Source organism: Spinacia oleracea, chromosome 2, assembly GCF_020520425.1.
Source record: "Spinacia oleracea cultivar Varoflay chromosome 2, BTI_SOV_V1, whole genome shotgun sequence".
NCBI classification, from domain to species: domain Eukaryota; kingdom Viridiplantae; phylum Streptophyta; class Magnoliopsida; order Caryophyllales; family Amaranthaceae; genus Spinacia; species Spinacia oleracea.
In genome coordinates this window covers 10574236-10590598 of record NC_079488.1, presented here as the reverse complement: position 1 = coordinate 10590598, position 16363 = coordinate 10574236, and the positions used below count along the sequence as shown (strand labels likewise).

The 16363-nt window shown below is 37.0% G+C and overlaps 1 protein-coding gene across 1 annotated transcript; it reads right to left on the bottom strand.

Annotated features, from left to right (window-relative positions):
* Positions 1–1058: 1058 nt before the first annotated feature.
* LOC110804447 (auxin-binding protein ABP19a-like) lies at positions 1059–1986 on the bottom strand. The gene has a single exon (XM_022010039.2). It carries the CDS (start codon positions 1896–1898, stop codon positions 1266–1268), a length of 633 nt encoding a protein of 210 aa, XP_021865731.1. The 5' UTR covers positions 1899–1986; the 3' UTR covers positions 1059–1265.
* Positions 1987–16363: the final 14377 nt, after the last annotated feature.

The following is a 16363-nucleotide window of genomic DNA, read 5'->3' as shown; positions in this document are numbered from 1 at the left end:
ATAATCTAACTCATCATTTTCAGTGGAGTTGACTTGATTGTGAACTTTCCCTTGGAGGCATCTCTATAGTAAAGTGAATCACCAACATCAGCATCATCCTTTAGCTCATATGACTGAATTTGTTTCAGTGCATATTTTGGCAAGTAGTGTGCCAACGTATCAAATTTCCAGCCTATGGTATCCTACCACATTTCACTAACCGTCGCACCAACGATGATCCTAAAACAAGGTAGTTGCTCCATTGCCTACTACTGAATGTATACTTTCGCTTAGGAATTTAGCATTCGTTGTAAATTGTAATGCTAGCCCACACATTTGACATACCTGCTCTAGGTTCAAACATATCCACATCGCATCTCCCTTTACAATATTTGTATCTCATGACCCTAAACCATAGAGAGTCGGGACAACGTACGAATGAGTTGGTCCAAGCTTGCTTCTGCAAATAAGATTATGTCGTCTGCAAAGAACAGGTAAGAGAGTAATGGACCATCTCTGCTTGCCCTTATTGGCTTCCATCTCCCTTCACAATAACATCCTCTATTGTCGCACTCCATACAAATCACAAATAAGTACGTAGGGAGACAAGGGATCGCCTTGGCGGATTCCCCTACTGAGATTGAAGCTTTGTGTTGGTTCTCCGTTCCAAAGAACTTGCATCGAGGCAGAGGATATGCATTGCAAAATCACATTGATAAGCAGTAGAGGCAAATTCATTTGCAATAAGGTGTCTCGAATGAAAGTCCAACGGAGTCGGTCATAAGCCTTCTCAAAATCAATTTTCTCATTGTGTGGAACACCTCTTAAACTATCACAATGTTTTCGGTGATTTGTCTCCCGCGCACAAAGCTTGCCTGTGTATTCGAGATAAGAATTCGAAGGATAGGCTTGATGCGGTTGATGATTACCTCCGTAATAATATTGTAAGCTACATTACATAGGCCAATAGGGCGGCATTGTGAAGCAAGCTCCGGAGAGTCAATTTTTGGAATAAGAACAATAAAAGAGATTATATTTTCTAGTTTAAGCGTTTTTTTTATGTTAACAAATTAACAATGTTCCACACAAAGCAATACAAATTCTTTCATTGACGAGGTTTAAAGATATATGAGTTACAACTTTACAAGTAAAGTACATATGCATGATATCATGCATATATTATTCAAAGGCACACTAAAAACATAAGAAGTAATGAAGTATATACAAATTGTACTATTTTATTTGGTAACACACAAATCCAAATTAATGACATTCAAATAATCTTATTAATTAGTTCCACTAAAGATGGTCTTCAACCTCCGCACTTGTGCCGCGTCAATCAAAGTGATCCTTCGAATTATTTCAGTTGGTAGATTATTTGCAGCTATAGAAGTGGAAAAGGTTTGGAATCCGGGATTAGGGCTATTTAAGCTAACGAACGCTAGAGCGGGTGCCTCACCTATATTAACTTGGAAGTGAAGTAACGATGCAGGAAAAATCATGATATCCCCTCGAGTTAATGTTCTATAGTAAGCAGTGTTATCTGAGCCTATAAACCCCGCGATTATTGTCCCTTCAATCATCAGTATAACCTCTGATACCCTATGTGAGTGGATCGGTACAACTCCATTTACTCCGATATCTAACCTCACAATGGAAAGTCCTAGGCCGTTTAGAGCTGGGAACGTGACATCAAACGCTCCAGTTATAGCAACACTGAAGATGTTTGATGTGTTGCCTTCAACAGCAAGACCAGAGTAAACAAAGTCATCGGCTGTTAGGTTAGCAGGATTTCTACACGGATATCCTGCTGGTGTACCGGGATATCTCAAATCCGCCACACAAAAGTCAACGACACTTGTGGCGGATGAGAGGGAAACAAGGAGAGATAAAAAGAATATTATTTTTGGGAATTCCATAACTAACTTGAAATATTTTTGAAAGGGTTGTTTGTATGAGTTGATGAATATTTTTGATGTTTTGGTTTGTTGGTATTTTTTGTAGGATTTGTGTTCCTTTATATAAATGAGTGGAAAGAGCGTGGAACTCTGAATACACCATTTGACTAGCCTTTTTTTAAGCCACTATATGAAATAAAAATTTGTTGTTCCTTATAGACTTATAGTTAGTTAAAAATGACAAAAAATATAGTTACACTTATTTTACAGCAATCTTATGGAGCCTTTGGATTACAGGGAACAATATTGTTTTCTTGCTCAAATGGATAATGTAGGAAAGATTTTTCTCATATGTTGGTCGCTATCCATCAATTTTAGGTTTATTTAAGGGATTCGGATTCACCAAGTTCGCTTTTTCCAAAGCAAGCATATCTTTCTGGTTTTCTGCGTGTTAATATTGGCAGACATATGAAGGTTAGACAGCTCCGAAGAAGAGGTGTCGTAAACCAGGTTTGGAGTGGTCGGGCCCTCTATTCAATTATAGATCAGTTGGATTTTGCTATGAGAAGCGCTACAAGCAATTGGAATGACTATTTCAACCTCGCATGTTGATGCCCTTGCTTGTTTATATGAACTAGCTTCTGAGCCCGTTCAATGAACGGGCAATTATATAGTATTTGATACACAATATTTTAAAGTGCTAATTTTGTTGAGAGTTTGTGATTTTAGTGGGAATATATGATTTGTATAAAGCTGGAATTTAAAAGTTGAAAAAAATATGAATTAAATGGTGAATTGATGAGGAAGATGAAGTGGAAGAGGTGTTGAAACTGTAAAATACTCTGTATAACAAATAACAAAATGAAAAAAATATAAAATATAAAAAATAACAAATTAATAGATGAAAGATGGGGATGACACATGTCATCTAATAATCTATGGTCTTCCTTTTTAAATACTAGGTATAGATTGAGATGAGTTCTTTCCAAAAAAAACTATGGTTGTAAATTTTCAATTTTGTTGAGTTTTGCTCCCATGTAAGGTAATCAATTATGGTTGTAATACTAAATTTTGACCGACTTGTTACGTTGTACGTTTATATTAGAGATATAGTTGTGAATTGAATTGAATTGATCCGGGCCGGGTACATTTGTGTCATTTGTTCATACTAATTTCTTATTTAAAACTTTCTGTTGAGGACTTGACCTCCTAGATGATAGAATAGCATATGTGGTATAGTTATGTGATATCTGAGATGTATTATTTACAAACTAGATATCATATAATTCGTAGGTTTCTGACATTCTATCAGGTTGGATAATTACGTTATCCTCAACCCTTTTCTTTGAGACTATTTACCATTCTTTTAGCAATTTAAATAATAAGTCAATAATGATCATTCTGACATTTCATGGTGACGCTAAACTGCTTATGAGTCGGCTTATAAATTAGAGATATAAGATCAAAATGACTAATTAGCTAGTTTATTGAGAAGTTTATGACTTTTGTTCTTAATTTTAAACCTGTACTTTAACGTACGTAAGCCATATATTAACCTATCAATAACGATTGTGTCAGCTAGAATTAGAAGGGGATAATAACAAATTATCATCTTTGATTCTTTGAACAAAAGTTAACAAATCTAAATAATGTTGTTTGAAAGTTGAAAACAAATTATGAAATTATATTGTCATAATATCCAGATGCTTGAACCAGCAGCAAACTAAATCAAAATTGAGAATTGGAGAGTACACGATTTGACCGAATAAAAATAAATTAAACTTAAACAAAGCCATGTAAAAGTCAACTCTAATTCCTAATTCCTTCAAAAAATTATGAAAAATATTCTATCTCATAATACCAACATTTTTTAAGGATTCCATAAGTTGACTTGACCATAAATTTTTTTATTTTTTTTTATTTTTTTGACAATAGCTACAAAACAAAACAAACAACATTAAAAAACAGAAAATCCAAAATTCCTACAAGAATTGGCCAAATTGTGAGCAGTCAGCACTTCGTCCCTTGGAACCTTTAGAATTGTGCATTGACGGAAGGTGGATCCCAAGGTTTTGATTTCTCCAATCGTACCCAATATCGAAATATCACTTACCTTTTCCTTACGAAGATACGAAACCAGAGCAGCCGAGTCCGTATTAATTCGAATTTGGTCAATCCGCCTATCTGCGGCCCAAGTTAGGGCTAGAAGACAAGCTTTCGCTTCTGCGTGATCTGAAGAAACTGCTCGGCCATGTTGACCTGCCGACTCCTCCCCTTCTAACAAGCAGCTAGTAGTGACAATCATTCCCCAACCTGCCTTTCCAGACTTCTTGTCCCAAGAACCATCCACTTGGACAACAAAGTTGTTATGGAACTCCTTTTCTCGCCCAATATGAACCATATTGTAACCCGGGGGCTCCTTTGGTCCATCAATAGATGTCTTCTCATTCCGCGCTCTAAAGGTACTCACTTCCTGTAGATGTCCATGCATTGCATTCAAAACCGCACCAGGGTGTCCCCCCTCTCCTCTAAAGATTCTTGAATTCCTCATTTTCCACAGACTCCAAAGCAATGCAATAAAGCTTTCGACACATCCCCCATTCCATCCATCCTCGCTATGATAGAGCAGGATATAGCTACGTACCCATTCTTTTAATGGCCACGCTTCATTTTTTAAAGGGTCAACTCGCAGCGGACTACACATCCAACTCAAGTATGCCACCGAGCAAAACCTCAAAACATGATGTAAGTCCTTCTCTCGTGAGCCACAATAGCTACAAATTATCTCACAATTCATGCCCCTACTTGCCAAATTGACCCTTACCGCCAGGCCATCATAAAACACTTTCCACACAAAATACCTCCATTTGGGCAAAATGTTCATCCTCCATACCAAACGAAGAACTCGCAAATCATGATCATCTAAATATTGTGTATCCTCCGAAACTTTATTGTACAAAAACTCATATCCTGAGCTTATCGAGAATCTACCTGATTTGGTGTATTTCCAATATCTAAAATCCTCCACCTCCCCCTTCGGAGTTTCCATGGCCAAGATGGAACAAGCATCTTTCCAAACAAACCTTTGTCTAATCAACTCTGGCTTCCATGAAGAGGACTCACTCTCAATAAATTCACTCACCCGCCATTTAGAAGAAGGACCTATCAGTTGATTCGAACGAACCTCAGGTACTTTGCCTCCCACCCAAGCCATACTAGAAGCTAAAACTTTAGTTCCCTTGCCTATTTTCCATGCCAACCCTTCCTTGAATTTACCATGAGTCTGATACAGCCCCCTTCTTCCCCATGAGACTCCCACCCTCTTCCCTTCTTTACTACCCAAAATATTATTCCCCTTCAAAACTAGTAATTACCCTAGTTGCTAACAATTGCGGATTATTAATCAACCGTTGTACTTGTTTAAATAACATCGCATCATTTAACAAACCTGCCGCCCTAACACCCAAACCACCCTCCTTCTTTGGCCGTTGAACAATTCCGCGTCCTACCCAGTGCACTCCTTTCTCACCCTTACCTGCCCATAGGAATTTCGTAACAAGAGAGTCTATTTTATTTGTCACTGCTGCAGGGACTTTAAAACATCTCATTACATGAGAAGAAACACTAAGAAGAATCGATTGAATAAGAATAACATTTGTTGCTTGTGAAAGATGTAGGGAAGACCAAGATAGTATCCTGTTTTGGATTTTATCAATGAGAAACTGAAATTCTACCTTCTTCCTTCTTCCTAGGTCAATTGGTGCTCCTAAATGGCCTCCTAACTTTCCCACCTCCGCAATTGCTAATACATTCCTAAGTTTCCTCTTTTGCTCCTCCTTCATATGAGTCGAAAATTTAACATAGGATTTCCTCTCATTCAAACGCTGACCCAAAATTTTCCCAAAATCATGGATTATTTTCATTAGATTAACGCACGAATCCTCATTTGCTCTAAAAAACAACTTGGCATCGTATGCAAAGAACAGATGATTTATCGACGGAGCCCGCCTACATACTTTTATCCCTTTGAAAAGCCCAATGCTTTCTCCCAACAGAAGCATACGAGAGAGAATATCCATGCAAAACAGGAAAAGATAAGGGGAGAGAGGGTCTCCTTGTCGAAGACCGCATTTAGGTTTAAATCCCTTTGAAGCTCTTCCATTAATAAGAACTTTATATTAAACCGTTGTGACACATTCCGAAATCAGACCTACCCACCAATCCGAAAACCCATAATTCTTTAACACCTTCAACAGAAACAGCCAATTTACCCTATCATACGCCTTTGACATGTCCAGTTTAAGAACAGCCATCTCTCTCCTTTTATTGGTGTTAATCGAATTTAACAGTTCATGGCTAAGCAAAATGTTGTCTTCTATATTTCGACCTGGAATGAAGGCATGTTGGTAATCCGAAATCAGAGTGGGGAGGACATTCTTCAGCCTTTTGACCATGCACTTAGAAACACATTTATAAATCGTATTACATAATCCGATCGGTCGAAAGTGCGAAGCTACCTCTAGAGTAGCAACTTTCGGGATCATAATCAACAACGCTTGGTTCCATTCTTTTAAGATTAGTCCTGTTAAAAAAAAACTTCTCACTCCTTCAATCACTTTATCCCCCACTTTGCCCCAAAACTGATGGAAAAATTCAGCAATCATTCCATCTGGTCCTGGGGACTTGTCCTTCCCAATTGCAAACATCGCCTCCCTAATCTCTTCATTTGTTATTGGAGCATATAATCTTCCTGACTCTACAGAAGAGATTTTCGGGCAATGAAGTTGTCTTTGAAGGAAATAATGCCCTTGGTCCAAGTATGCATTCAATGTTAAGTCTAATAAATGCGGTTCAGTATTAATTAACAAGTTAATAATTCAGTGAGATCAAGTGAGCTGAATGCCTAGCTAGAGGCCGCTTCAGTTCAAGTGGAATTAATGATATTAATCCACAGCTTACTCTTGACTGAACCCGTAGGGTCACACAAATAGTACGTAAACGGATCAAGTATTTAATGGCATTAAATACTCCATCTATGGATATTCGGAATCGACGGATCTTGGTTTCAGTGGGAGCTGAGATCGTCACAGGCAAGAAATGAATACTCCGGAAACGATGATATTGCCGGAAACGGAAATATGGATCGTATCGGAAATATAAATATTATCCAAGTCGTAGATGTTGCCGGAAACGGAAACATGGTACGTATCGGAAAATATTATCGGAAATGGAAATATTGCCGGAATCGGAAATATTGCCGGAAACGGAAATATTGTCAGAATCGGAAATATTATCGGAATCGGAAAATAATTCCGGAAACGGAAATATTAAATATTTGTTCGAAACGGAAATTGATTTCGGAATCGGAAATATTGAATATTGTTCGTATCGGAAATGAATTCCAGAATCGGGAAATTAATCGGAAGCGTATCGTACGAATTAGCATCGGACGAGGCCTGCCAGACGAAGGCCCAGCACGAAGCCGGGCCATCGCCCAGCATACCAGCGCGCCACAAACGCACCAGCCAAGGCTGCGCCAGGCCCACCGCAAGGCAGGCCCAGCGCGCGCTAAGGCTACGGCAGCGTGTGGGCTTGCGGCAGTGGGCTGCGAGCTCGAGGGCTGCGCGCGCGCGCATGGCGCCCCTCGTGGGCTGCTTTGCGTGCGTGTGTGTTTGTGTGCTACTCGAATCCTAAAGCTACCGGGATTTGTCATATGATTAAATCTAATCCTAAAAGATTTAGTTTATTTAATTAGAGTCCTAGTAGGATTATAATTAAATAAATTAGTATCCTAATAGGATTCCAAATCCTTTTCCATAACTCTATAAATAGGTGCCTAGGGTCACATATTTACATCGAGCATTCAACTATTCAAAGTGAGTTTTTGAGAGCAAAATTCAGTCATACAATTGCCTATAAAGTGCCGAAAATTCTAAGTACCTTAAGGGCGATTCTAGTTGGTCAATCTTAAGGCGGATCCGGACGTGCTGTGGACTATCTACGGAGGGACGACACTTGGAGTCCTAAAGACTTGTTCTTGTTCGGTTCGGGCGCAGCTAGGGAAGGCACGCAACAAAGAGTATGCATCTAAACTATGCTAAATGATTATGTGTAAATAATATGTTTTCCTGGCTTAATGGTTTTTCCGCATGATTTATGAATTGTCATATGAATCATAACCTAACAGTGGTATCACGAGCCTCTTATTATTTTCATAATCTAAATTGCATGAACATGGTTAAATATTACAAATTTGCAAGAATTAAAAGGGGTGATTAATTTTTGTAATTGTTAATTAATTGCAAATTGCGTTTATTTAATTATACGTACGCAGTTTTTCGGCAGTTTCTTCGTTACTCATCCAAATCGAGTGATTTTTGTGTCAATTCCGCATGTAAAAGGCATTCTAAAATTTTGACAAAAAGAATATTTTTCTGCCGAACCCAGAATTCTCAAATTCCAAGCCTAACTATGACTTTTCGGAGGTTTTAGTTTTTCGAATGCAAAATTTCGTAAATTTAAGATGTTAAATTAAATATTTGCGATTCTTGTTGATAAATCTTGAATTTTTGATTGACCTACTGTATATGTCTAACAAGTTTGAATGCCTAGCCTTATTAATTATGCAATCTAATTTGTAATTATGATTAATTTGTTGAAAATTGGAATAATTTAGAATTAATTTGATTTTCATAATTAATTAATAATTTAATTAGATACCTATGATTAAAAACCACCATAAAAATTGTAAATTTGTGTTAAATTTTAAATTTTGATGACCTAAACTTGAATCCATGTTAATCAAAAATCAATTGAATAATAAATTTTCGATTTTTCGCCCTAAAATTATGAAATTAATATTATTTATTAATTTGTCATTAATTTTAAATATAAATTTTTAAATTTATGCGATTCGCTCATATAACTTGCACGCACAAAGCAATGGACGCTACGTGTTACCCTTAAGGGGTGTTATATAGTGCGGGCATGTGACGACGGGCAAGGGAGCTCGTCGCCCATGCGGCACGAATGCAATGAGCAAGGCCACGGTGCACGAGCACAAGGCAGCAGCCCTGCCTTGTGTCGTGGGCTGTGTGCTATGGGCGCATGGGCAAGGGCGAAAGCAAGGCACGAGCAGTCGCGTGTGGGCAGCAAGCGAGCTGCGCCACAGCGCGCACTGCCTCGCGCAAGCGTGCGGAGCCTCGCGAGCAGCGAGCGCAAGCTCGCGTGCCACGAGCGCTACGCCCAGCGTCGATCGCTCGCGCGCAGCGAGCGCCAGCTCGCGTGCCGCTACCTCGTGCGATGAGCGCAAGCTCACGTGCGAGAAAGGCAGGCGCGCAGCGAGCGATGGCTCGCATGGATCGAGCGCTGGCAAGCGAGCGCAGCGAGCGATGGCTCGCATGAATCGAGCACTGGGGCGCGCAGCGAGCGATGGCTCGCGTGCATCGACCGCTGGCGCGCGCAGCGAGCACTGGCTCGCGTGTTCGATTGATGCCTTGCGATGGGGAGCAGCAGCGATGCGACGCAGCGCATGGGCTGCGCGCACATGGCCAGCGATGGCTGTGTGCGTGTGGCCCATGGGCGTGCGTTGCGTGGAATTGTTGCGTTGCGATTAGATCGTTTTGAAATTTTAATTTGAAATTTTCAGTTTACGTAATTTTATTTAATTTTAAAATTAATAATTTAAATTATTTTCTTGGATTTTAATTTTGAATATTGTAATTATAATAAATTTTATTTATTCTAATTATTTTACTAAAATTAAAATCATGAATTAATTTAAATACGACTGAAATTAAATTAAATTTATGGATTCAATTATAAATTTATATGAGCTTTAAATTTTAATTAAATTTGTATGTTTCCGGTTAGACTAGAAATACATTTTTATGTTTAAAATTAGTAAAGCATATGAATTTATTGGTTTAAGTGGGAGCCTTTTTTAGTCATAAACTCTTGATTAGGTCTACAAATCCTTAAGGTTAAAACAACTTGATTGGAATTAATAAGGACTGAATAATTTGTAGATTATTGGTGCCCTTGATTAATTGCTGCAAATGTTTATGTGATGCATAATGTGTTTTACTAACCAGCTATGTGGGCCATTCATGATAATGAATGGGTGAATGGTATATATTGTATATGTACTGTTTTGCAGGTTATGAAGTGACTAGTATGGCCCAAATAGGATAGAAAATATGGTCTGCGAACCATTAATTTGAATGTAATTGGTCTAAAGTACCAAAGTTGTTTTTCAATTCAAATATGGTCTGCGTACCATCAAATAGTTGTAATTAGTTTTAATTATAGCTTATCCTATTTGAAGAAAATGGTGCCTCCCACGGAGATTTTCAAGACGGACTTTGAAGTTAAAGCTTCAAGATGAAGTCGGGCCATACTAGATCACATTTATCTTATGCATGTTTTAAGTTATTTATTGCTTTTAAATATGTCTTAAAATGCATGAGATCAAAGCTTGATTATGTTGCATGATTAAGGATTTTAGTTCACTTAAAATCTAACCAACATAGTAAGAGCCTTAAGTTCCAAACTAAAAAATTGAGTTAAAAGGTGCCATGCCAAAATATACACTTGCTTGGATATCCTTTACATCAATCTAGTAATAGTTTTCGCTCAGCGAGGTGTTACTTATTGGTCCTAAAGGGGCAAGGTACACAAATAACTATGAGTACACGTTAGTTTTGGTGAAACTCAACGATATAAGTAAGGAGTCCTTTTACGTCGTGGCAAAATCGATAGGTTTACCTAATAAGTTCTTAGACGTACCTATCAACCAAGAGTAGTTTCTAGACTATTAGCAAAAGGCTTTTGCTTACCTAAAATGTTTTAGAATTGAGTCGACAAACTGTGCTTAATTCTTCAATGGTTTTAGGGTCTTGGAATCATTTTATTCACACCTGTCGGAACACATAATTCGAATAAAATGCTAATGACTTGTTTAAATTGCATGATTGCTTTCATTTCAAGTTATTATTCATGATAAATGTTTAGACTTTGCATGCTTCAATGAATGTTTTAATTATTGTTTATAATTAAATATCTTGCACTGCAATAAATCCTTTTAGAAAGGTAACAGTAAATTTCCTCGATTGGTAGTGAATCCAAGAACGATTCACGGAAATGAGAGAAAATGAGCAATTTAAAATGTACGTTTCTTTTAGCGACTTTTATGGTTGTTTTCGAATATCAAAATCGAATGGCAAACCAATTGGTGCTTGTGAATTCAAAATACAATGTAGTTTTGAGATCATAAAGCATTGAGTTTAAACGCTCAGCTTTACCAATGGTTAACAACCTAAAATATTTTTTCCATTTAATTCTCGAATGAGTCTAGTCCCTAGACATTCGAATAGATCGATACTTAGAGAACTTTAGAAGCTTCTGGTAAGATCATCTAGTTGAAACAAAATATTCAACATAAATTAAAATGGTAAAGAACCTTGTTGGTGACATTGGACATGTCTAACAAAGTATAAAAGTCAACACTAAAGAATTCAATTCTTAAGACTATAAGAAAGGGTACAAGAAATAGGAAAACAAAGGAACAAATGAAAGGAATTTATAATTCCGTTTCTACCTATAAGTTTATGTTTAAAGAGAAGTGACCTAGGAATCAAACTTCCTTGGTATCATATACCGCTTGAGGTTCTTACTTCGGTAATAACTCAAATAATGGAAGCTAGGCTACACTAATGGCCTACAAGTGGGAAATGAAGCATGGCAATGCTACATTAGCTGTAGGGTCATCTAGTTTGTTTTAAGTCCTTTCAAGGCTGGAACTAAATGGCTATTTTGTTCCATAATCAGCATACCTAAATTTCTGCTTCAAACACAGAAAGACTCACATTCAGAAGAACAAAAACAATGCTTGTTTGTTTGTTTATTTGAATGAAATGGTCATTTACGGGATGAGTCAATATGCTTGATTAAAACAAACAACTCTTTAAAGAACTTTACTAGGTTCAAATCAACCCTTTGATTTGAGTTCCACTAATCTTTGGCATTGTTGCTTAGACCATATCAATAAGTTAACATTCAAAAGCTCTATTTTGATGGACTTTTGAAAGTTCATTGATTTCTAAATCAATTTAAGACAACTAGTCTTACTTGTTGAAAGTAACAAAAGATATGAACTATTGTTAGAACGCCTAGACAATAGAGTTCAAAGCTAAAGAAAGATTTTATGACTTTATTATTTCACATGGATTTGAGTGAATATAGGTTTATTTACTCAAATGTGATATAAGTTGAATCTGTTTGGCTAGTTCAAAGATTCAGAAGTATAAAATCCACTTGGCAAGAAATCATAAAGATCTAGGTTAGATCATGTTGATGATTACTTGAGACCAAATATGATCATCAATGATTGTGTGTTGTAATTTCACAATCTAGGTCCATAAGATATGGCATATCTACGTTATGCTCAACTACCACCAAACTAAACCAAATTCGTCAAAGCTATTGAAAAGTAATTTCAGAATAACTTTTCATAAAATATATCTAGAGAGTTGCAAAACTCAGTGGGAGCTTAGTGTTTGTCATTCGACAAACTAAGGCCCAAGTATAGATATATGTTTCATTGTGATTTATTCAAATGAGACACAAGGGTATTGTTTCTACCACGAATTTTTTAGAACATAATGTTTGTTTGCTCGAAATAATCTCCTTTTGGAGATTCGTTTCCAAAATGACAAGTGGGAGAAAATAGACCTCGGAAGTCTTCGAGGCGAACAACAAACATAAACGGACAATCCGGAGGCTTTTCGAAGATCTTTAGAAAATCCGAACACGTATTCTTTGAGGACTTTAGAAGTGGATTTTAAAGAATAGACATCTCTTAGAACACTTTACAAGTGCTTCAAGGAGAACAGAATATTCAAAGGACTTTCAAGTGGCTATTGATATTCTATTGTTTGATGTTCTATACCCAAGTAGGCATAGAGTTCAAGTCACTGAAACTATGAGATTCTTCTAATAGATAGTGAAGAAACATGGAGTTTAGGTCACTGAAGCTATGCAATTCTTCTATTAGATAGTAAAGAAACCTACAACTTGCAGTCAAACTATTAATGAGTTTGTGACCTGTAAGAAAGCTATGACGAAACCCAGATTCCCTAAAATGGTTAGAGGCCATATATAGACTCAAATGTTTTAAATGGTTAGAGGCCATAAAACATACTCAAGGTTTTGATGACAAAATTGAAATTTTGTTGATTTGCAAGAATAGTTTCACACCTATTGGTTGCAAGTTTGTTTTAAGGATAAAAACCATCAAACATGAAATTGTGTTCACACACAAAGCTAGTTTAGTTGCTAAAGGTTACAAGCAAATTCACGATGTGGATTGTGTTGAAACCTCATGCAAAATCGTAATGCTTAAGTCTATAAATCAAGCAATGATTGCATATTGGTATATATGGCAATTGGATGACAAAACGTATTCCTCAATCAAATGATGGAATAAACTATGTACATGGTATGTCATAGGATTTGTGGATCCAAATAAATGCTTGAAAAAGAATAGCTAGCTTATGAAATCTAAGTACAGATTTAAGCAAGCAATTGGGAATAAGAAATGTATTTTAGTGAAGCTAATAAGTATTTTAGTTTCATAAAACGTACATAATTCTTATAGATATATAAGAAGTTTAGTGGGAGTACGTAAAACTTAATTGGTCCTATGTGTATCATACACATATCTCTCTATTGTGAAATAACATTCAAATGCTAATGACTTAGATTTGAAATTATTCATCAATAATGGACCATGGCGAAACTTAGTACATACTGGGTATTAAGATCTATTTACAAAGATCTTATAATATTGTTTTGGATTAAGTAATGGCATTTACTAAATCAAACACGAAAGACTCCATTCGAGATATTCGACCCATATGAATAAATCTGAGTAAAGGATGTTTGAACTATGTATAAGCATTTACTAAGTTAAACATCAAAGAATCTAAGTAAGATTCTTAAACCTATATTATATGTCAAAGAATTTAGCTGGATTTAGTATCTACTGAAACTCGATGAGCTAAAGTTACATGAATAGAATTCAATTGGGAATTATTCTGCAAAAGAATTTATCATGTATGATATAATATGAGGATCGCCAAAAACGTATCGTATGACTTTAGCCATGACGAACATATACCAATCTCTATTGATCTAAGTAAAGATCAACTAGATTGAGATCAAGAATACTTATGGTACTTGAAAAGGTACATAGGAATGGTTCTTGATTCAAGGAAATAAAGATATGCTAAATATTGATGCTACACGCATAAACACTGGCAAAGGATCAAGCAAGACCCTTTGGAGTTAACCATTGATAAGGACGAGCTATAGAGCATCGTGTTTTGAAATGGCAACATGGATTGAAGACCATGAGTTGTTGCGTGGGATATTAAAATATTAATTTCTATGTTCTAAGATACAGCTGGAAAGTATTCCACATATCTTTGAACTGCTTGGATAAGTAATTCCAAACAAAGCATCACTAGCAACCTATAAAGTTGAAGTAAAAGTACTTATTGCCTAAGGAGCAATAAAACAGGGTTGTTTATGTTAAAGAGTTCTTCACTGAACTTGGGTAAATCACATGTCTGCTGGCTTGATGGTTCTTCATTGAAAAATGCGTAGAACCACTCTTGAAGTAAGAAAGACTAGATCACATAATAAACAAACTCAAAATATCTTATCATCTATCTCGAAGAACATTCGATGAAAAGGATATTAAGATTAGCAAAGCATGATAACTAAACCTATGCAACAAGTGAGAAGCAACACTCACATTGTAGCACTGGAAATCAAGCATAGCTTTGAATTCCATGAACTGTTTTAAAGATGGGTTTGAGGCCCATGGTTGTAAAACATTGGGGTTGAACATTTATCATATATGAAATGTATTTTCATATTCCATTTAATCTTGGTTTAGTATTAAATGATGAGTCCCTTCAATTTGACGATATATTCAAGATAGACTGTCAGGACCAGTCCTGTGACTAAGAAATGTCTATCAAGTGAACTTGAATGTCAAAGGTTGAAAATGGTCCCTAGTCGGAGTTTTCTATAAAATTGGACGCATAGAAAACGTTAGACGATTAGAATGCAAGATGACTAGTAGTTCTGTTTCTTGAACTATGTGGACATGGAAATGTCATAATCATTTGCATAGATACTTACTTTGGGAAGACTAGTATCGGACAAGACCTATGAAATGTTACTGTAAGAGATGAAAATCTGTCATAAGTAAATTTCATTAAAATTATTAGACACTAAATCCTCAATACCTGAGTGATTTGAGATTACTTGTTTGAGAACTGGTTGCTTTGACGTTGACCAACCGTCGCACCGTAAAAGGAGGCTATAAAGGCAACGCTCAGGTAATCACCTATCAAACGAAGTCTAATCTCAAGATCGCAAGATTGGGATTGTCCTCCCATAAATCGGGATGAGATGCTTAAAAGTTGTACAAGGCCACTCGGAGAGCTAGAAACTGTGAAATGCATGGCCGTGCTCGGATGAATCATAGGCTATGATTATCTGTTTATTTGATCAGTTGAACTCTGAAACCGAGGAACACCTCTGGACATAATAAGGATGACAACTCTTACCTTATGTTCAAGAGCAAGCATCGAGCGACAAAGGAATTAGGAAATGCACACTTGTCCCTAAGGACAAGTGGGAGACTGAAGGAAATAATGCCCTTGGTCCAAGTATGCATTCAATGTTAAGTCTAATAAATGCGGTTCAGTATTAATTAACAAGTTAATAATTCAGTGAGATCAAGTGAGCTGAATGCCTAGCTAGAGGCCGCTTCAGTTCAAGTGGAATTAATGATATTAATCCACAGCTTACTCTTGACTGAACCCGTAGGGTCACACAAATAGTACGTAAACGGATCAAGTATTTAATGGCATTAAATACTCCATCTATGGATATTCGGAATCGACGGATCTTGGTTTCAGTGGGAGCTGAGATCGTCACAGGCAAGAAATGAATACTCCGGAAACGATGATATTGCCGGAAACGGAAATATGGATCGTATCGGAAATATAAATATTATCCAAGTCGTAGATGTTGCCGGAAACGGAAACATGGTACGTATCGGAAAATATTATCGGAAATGGAAATATTGCCGGAATCGGAAATATTGCCGGAAACGGAAATATTGTCAGAATCGGAAATATTATCGGAATCAGAAAATAGTTCCGGAAACGGAAATATTAAATATTTGTTCGAAACGGAAAATAATTCCGGAATCGGAAACATTAAATATTGTTCGTATCGGAAATAAATTCCGAAATCGGGAATTTAATCGGAAGCGTATCGTACGAATTAGCATCGGACGAGGCCTGCCAGACGAAGGCCCAGCACGAAGCCGGGCCATCGCCCAACAAGCCAGCGCGCCACAAACGCACCAGCCAAGGCTGCGCCAGGCCCACCGCAAGGCAGGCCCA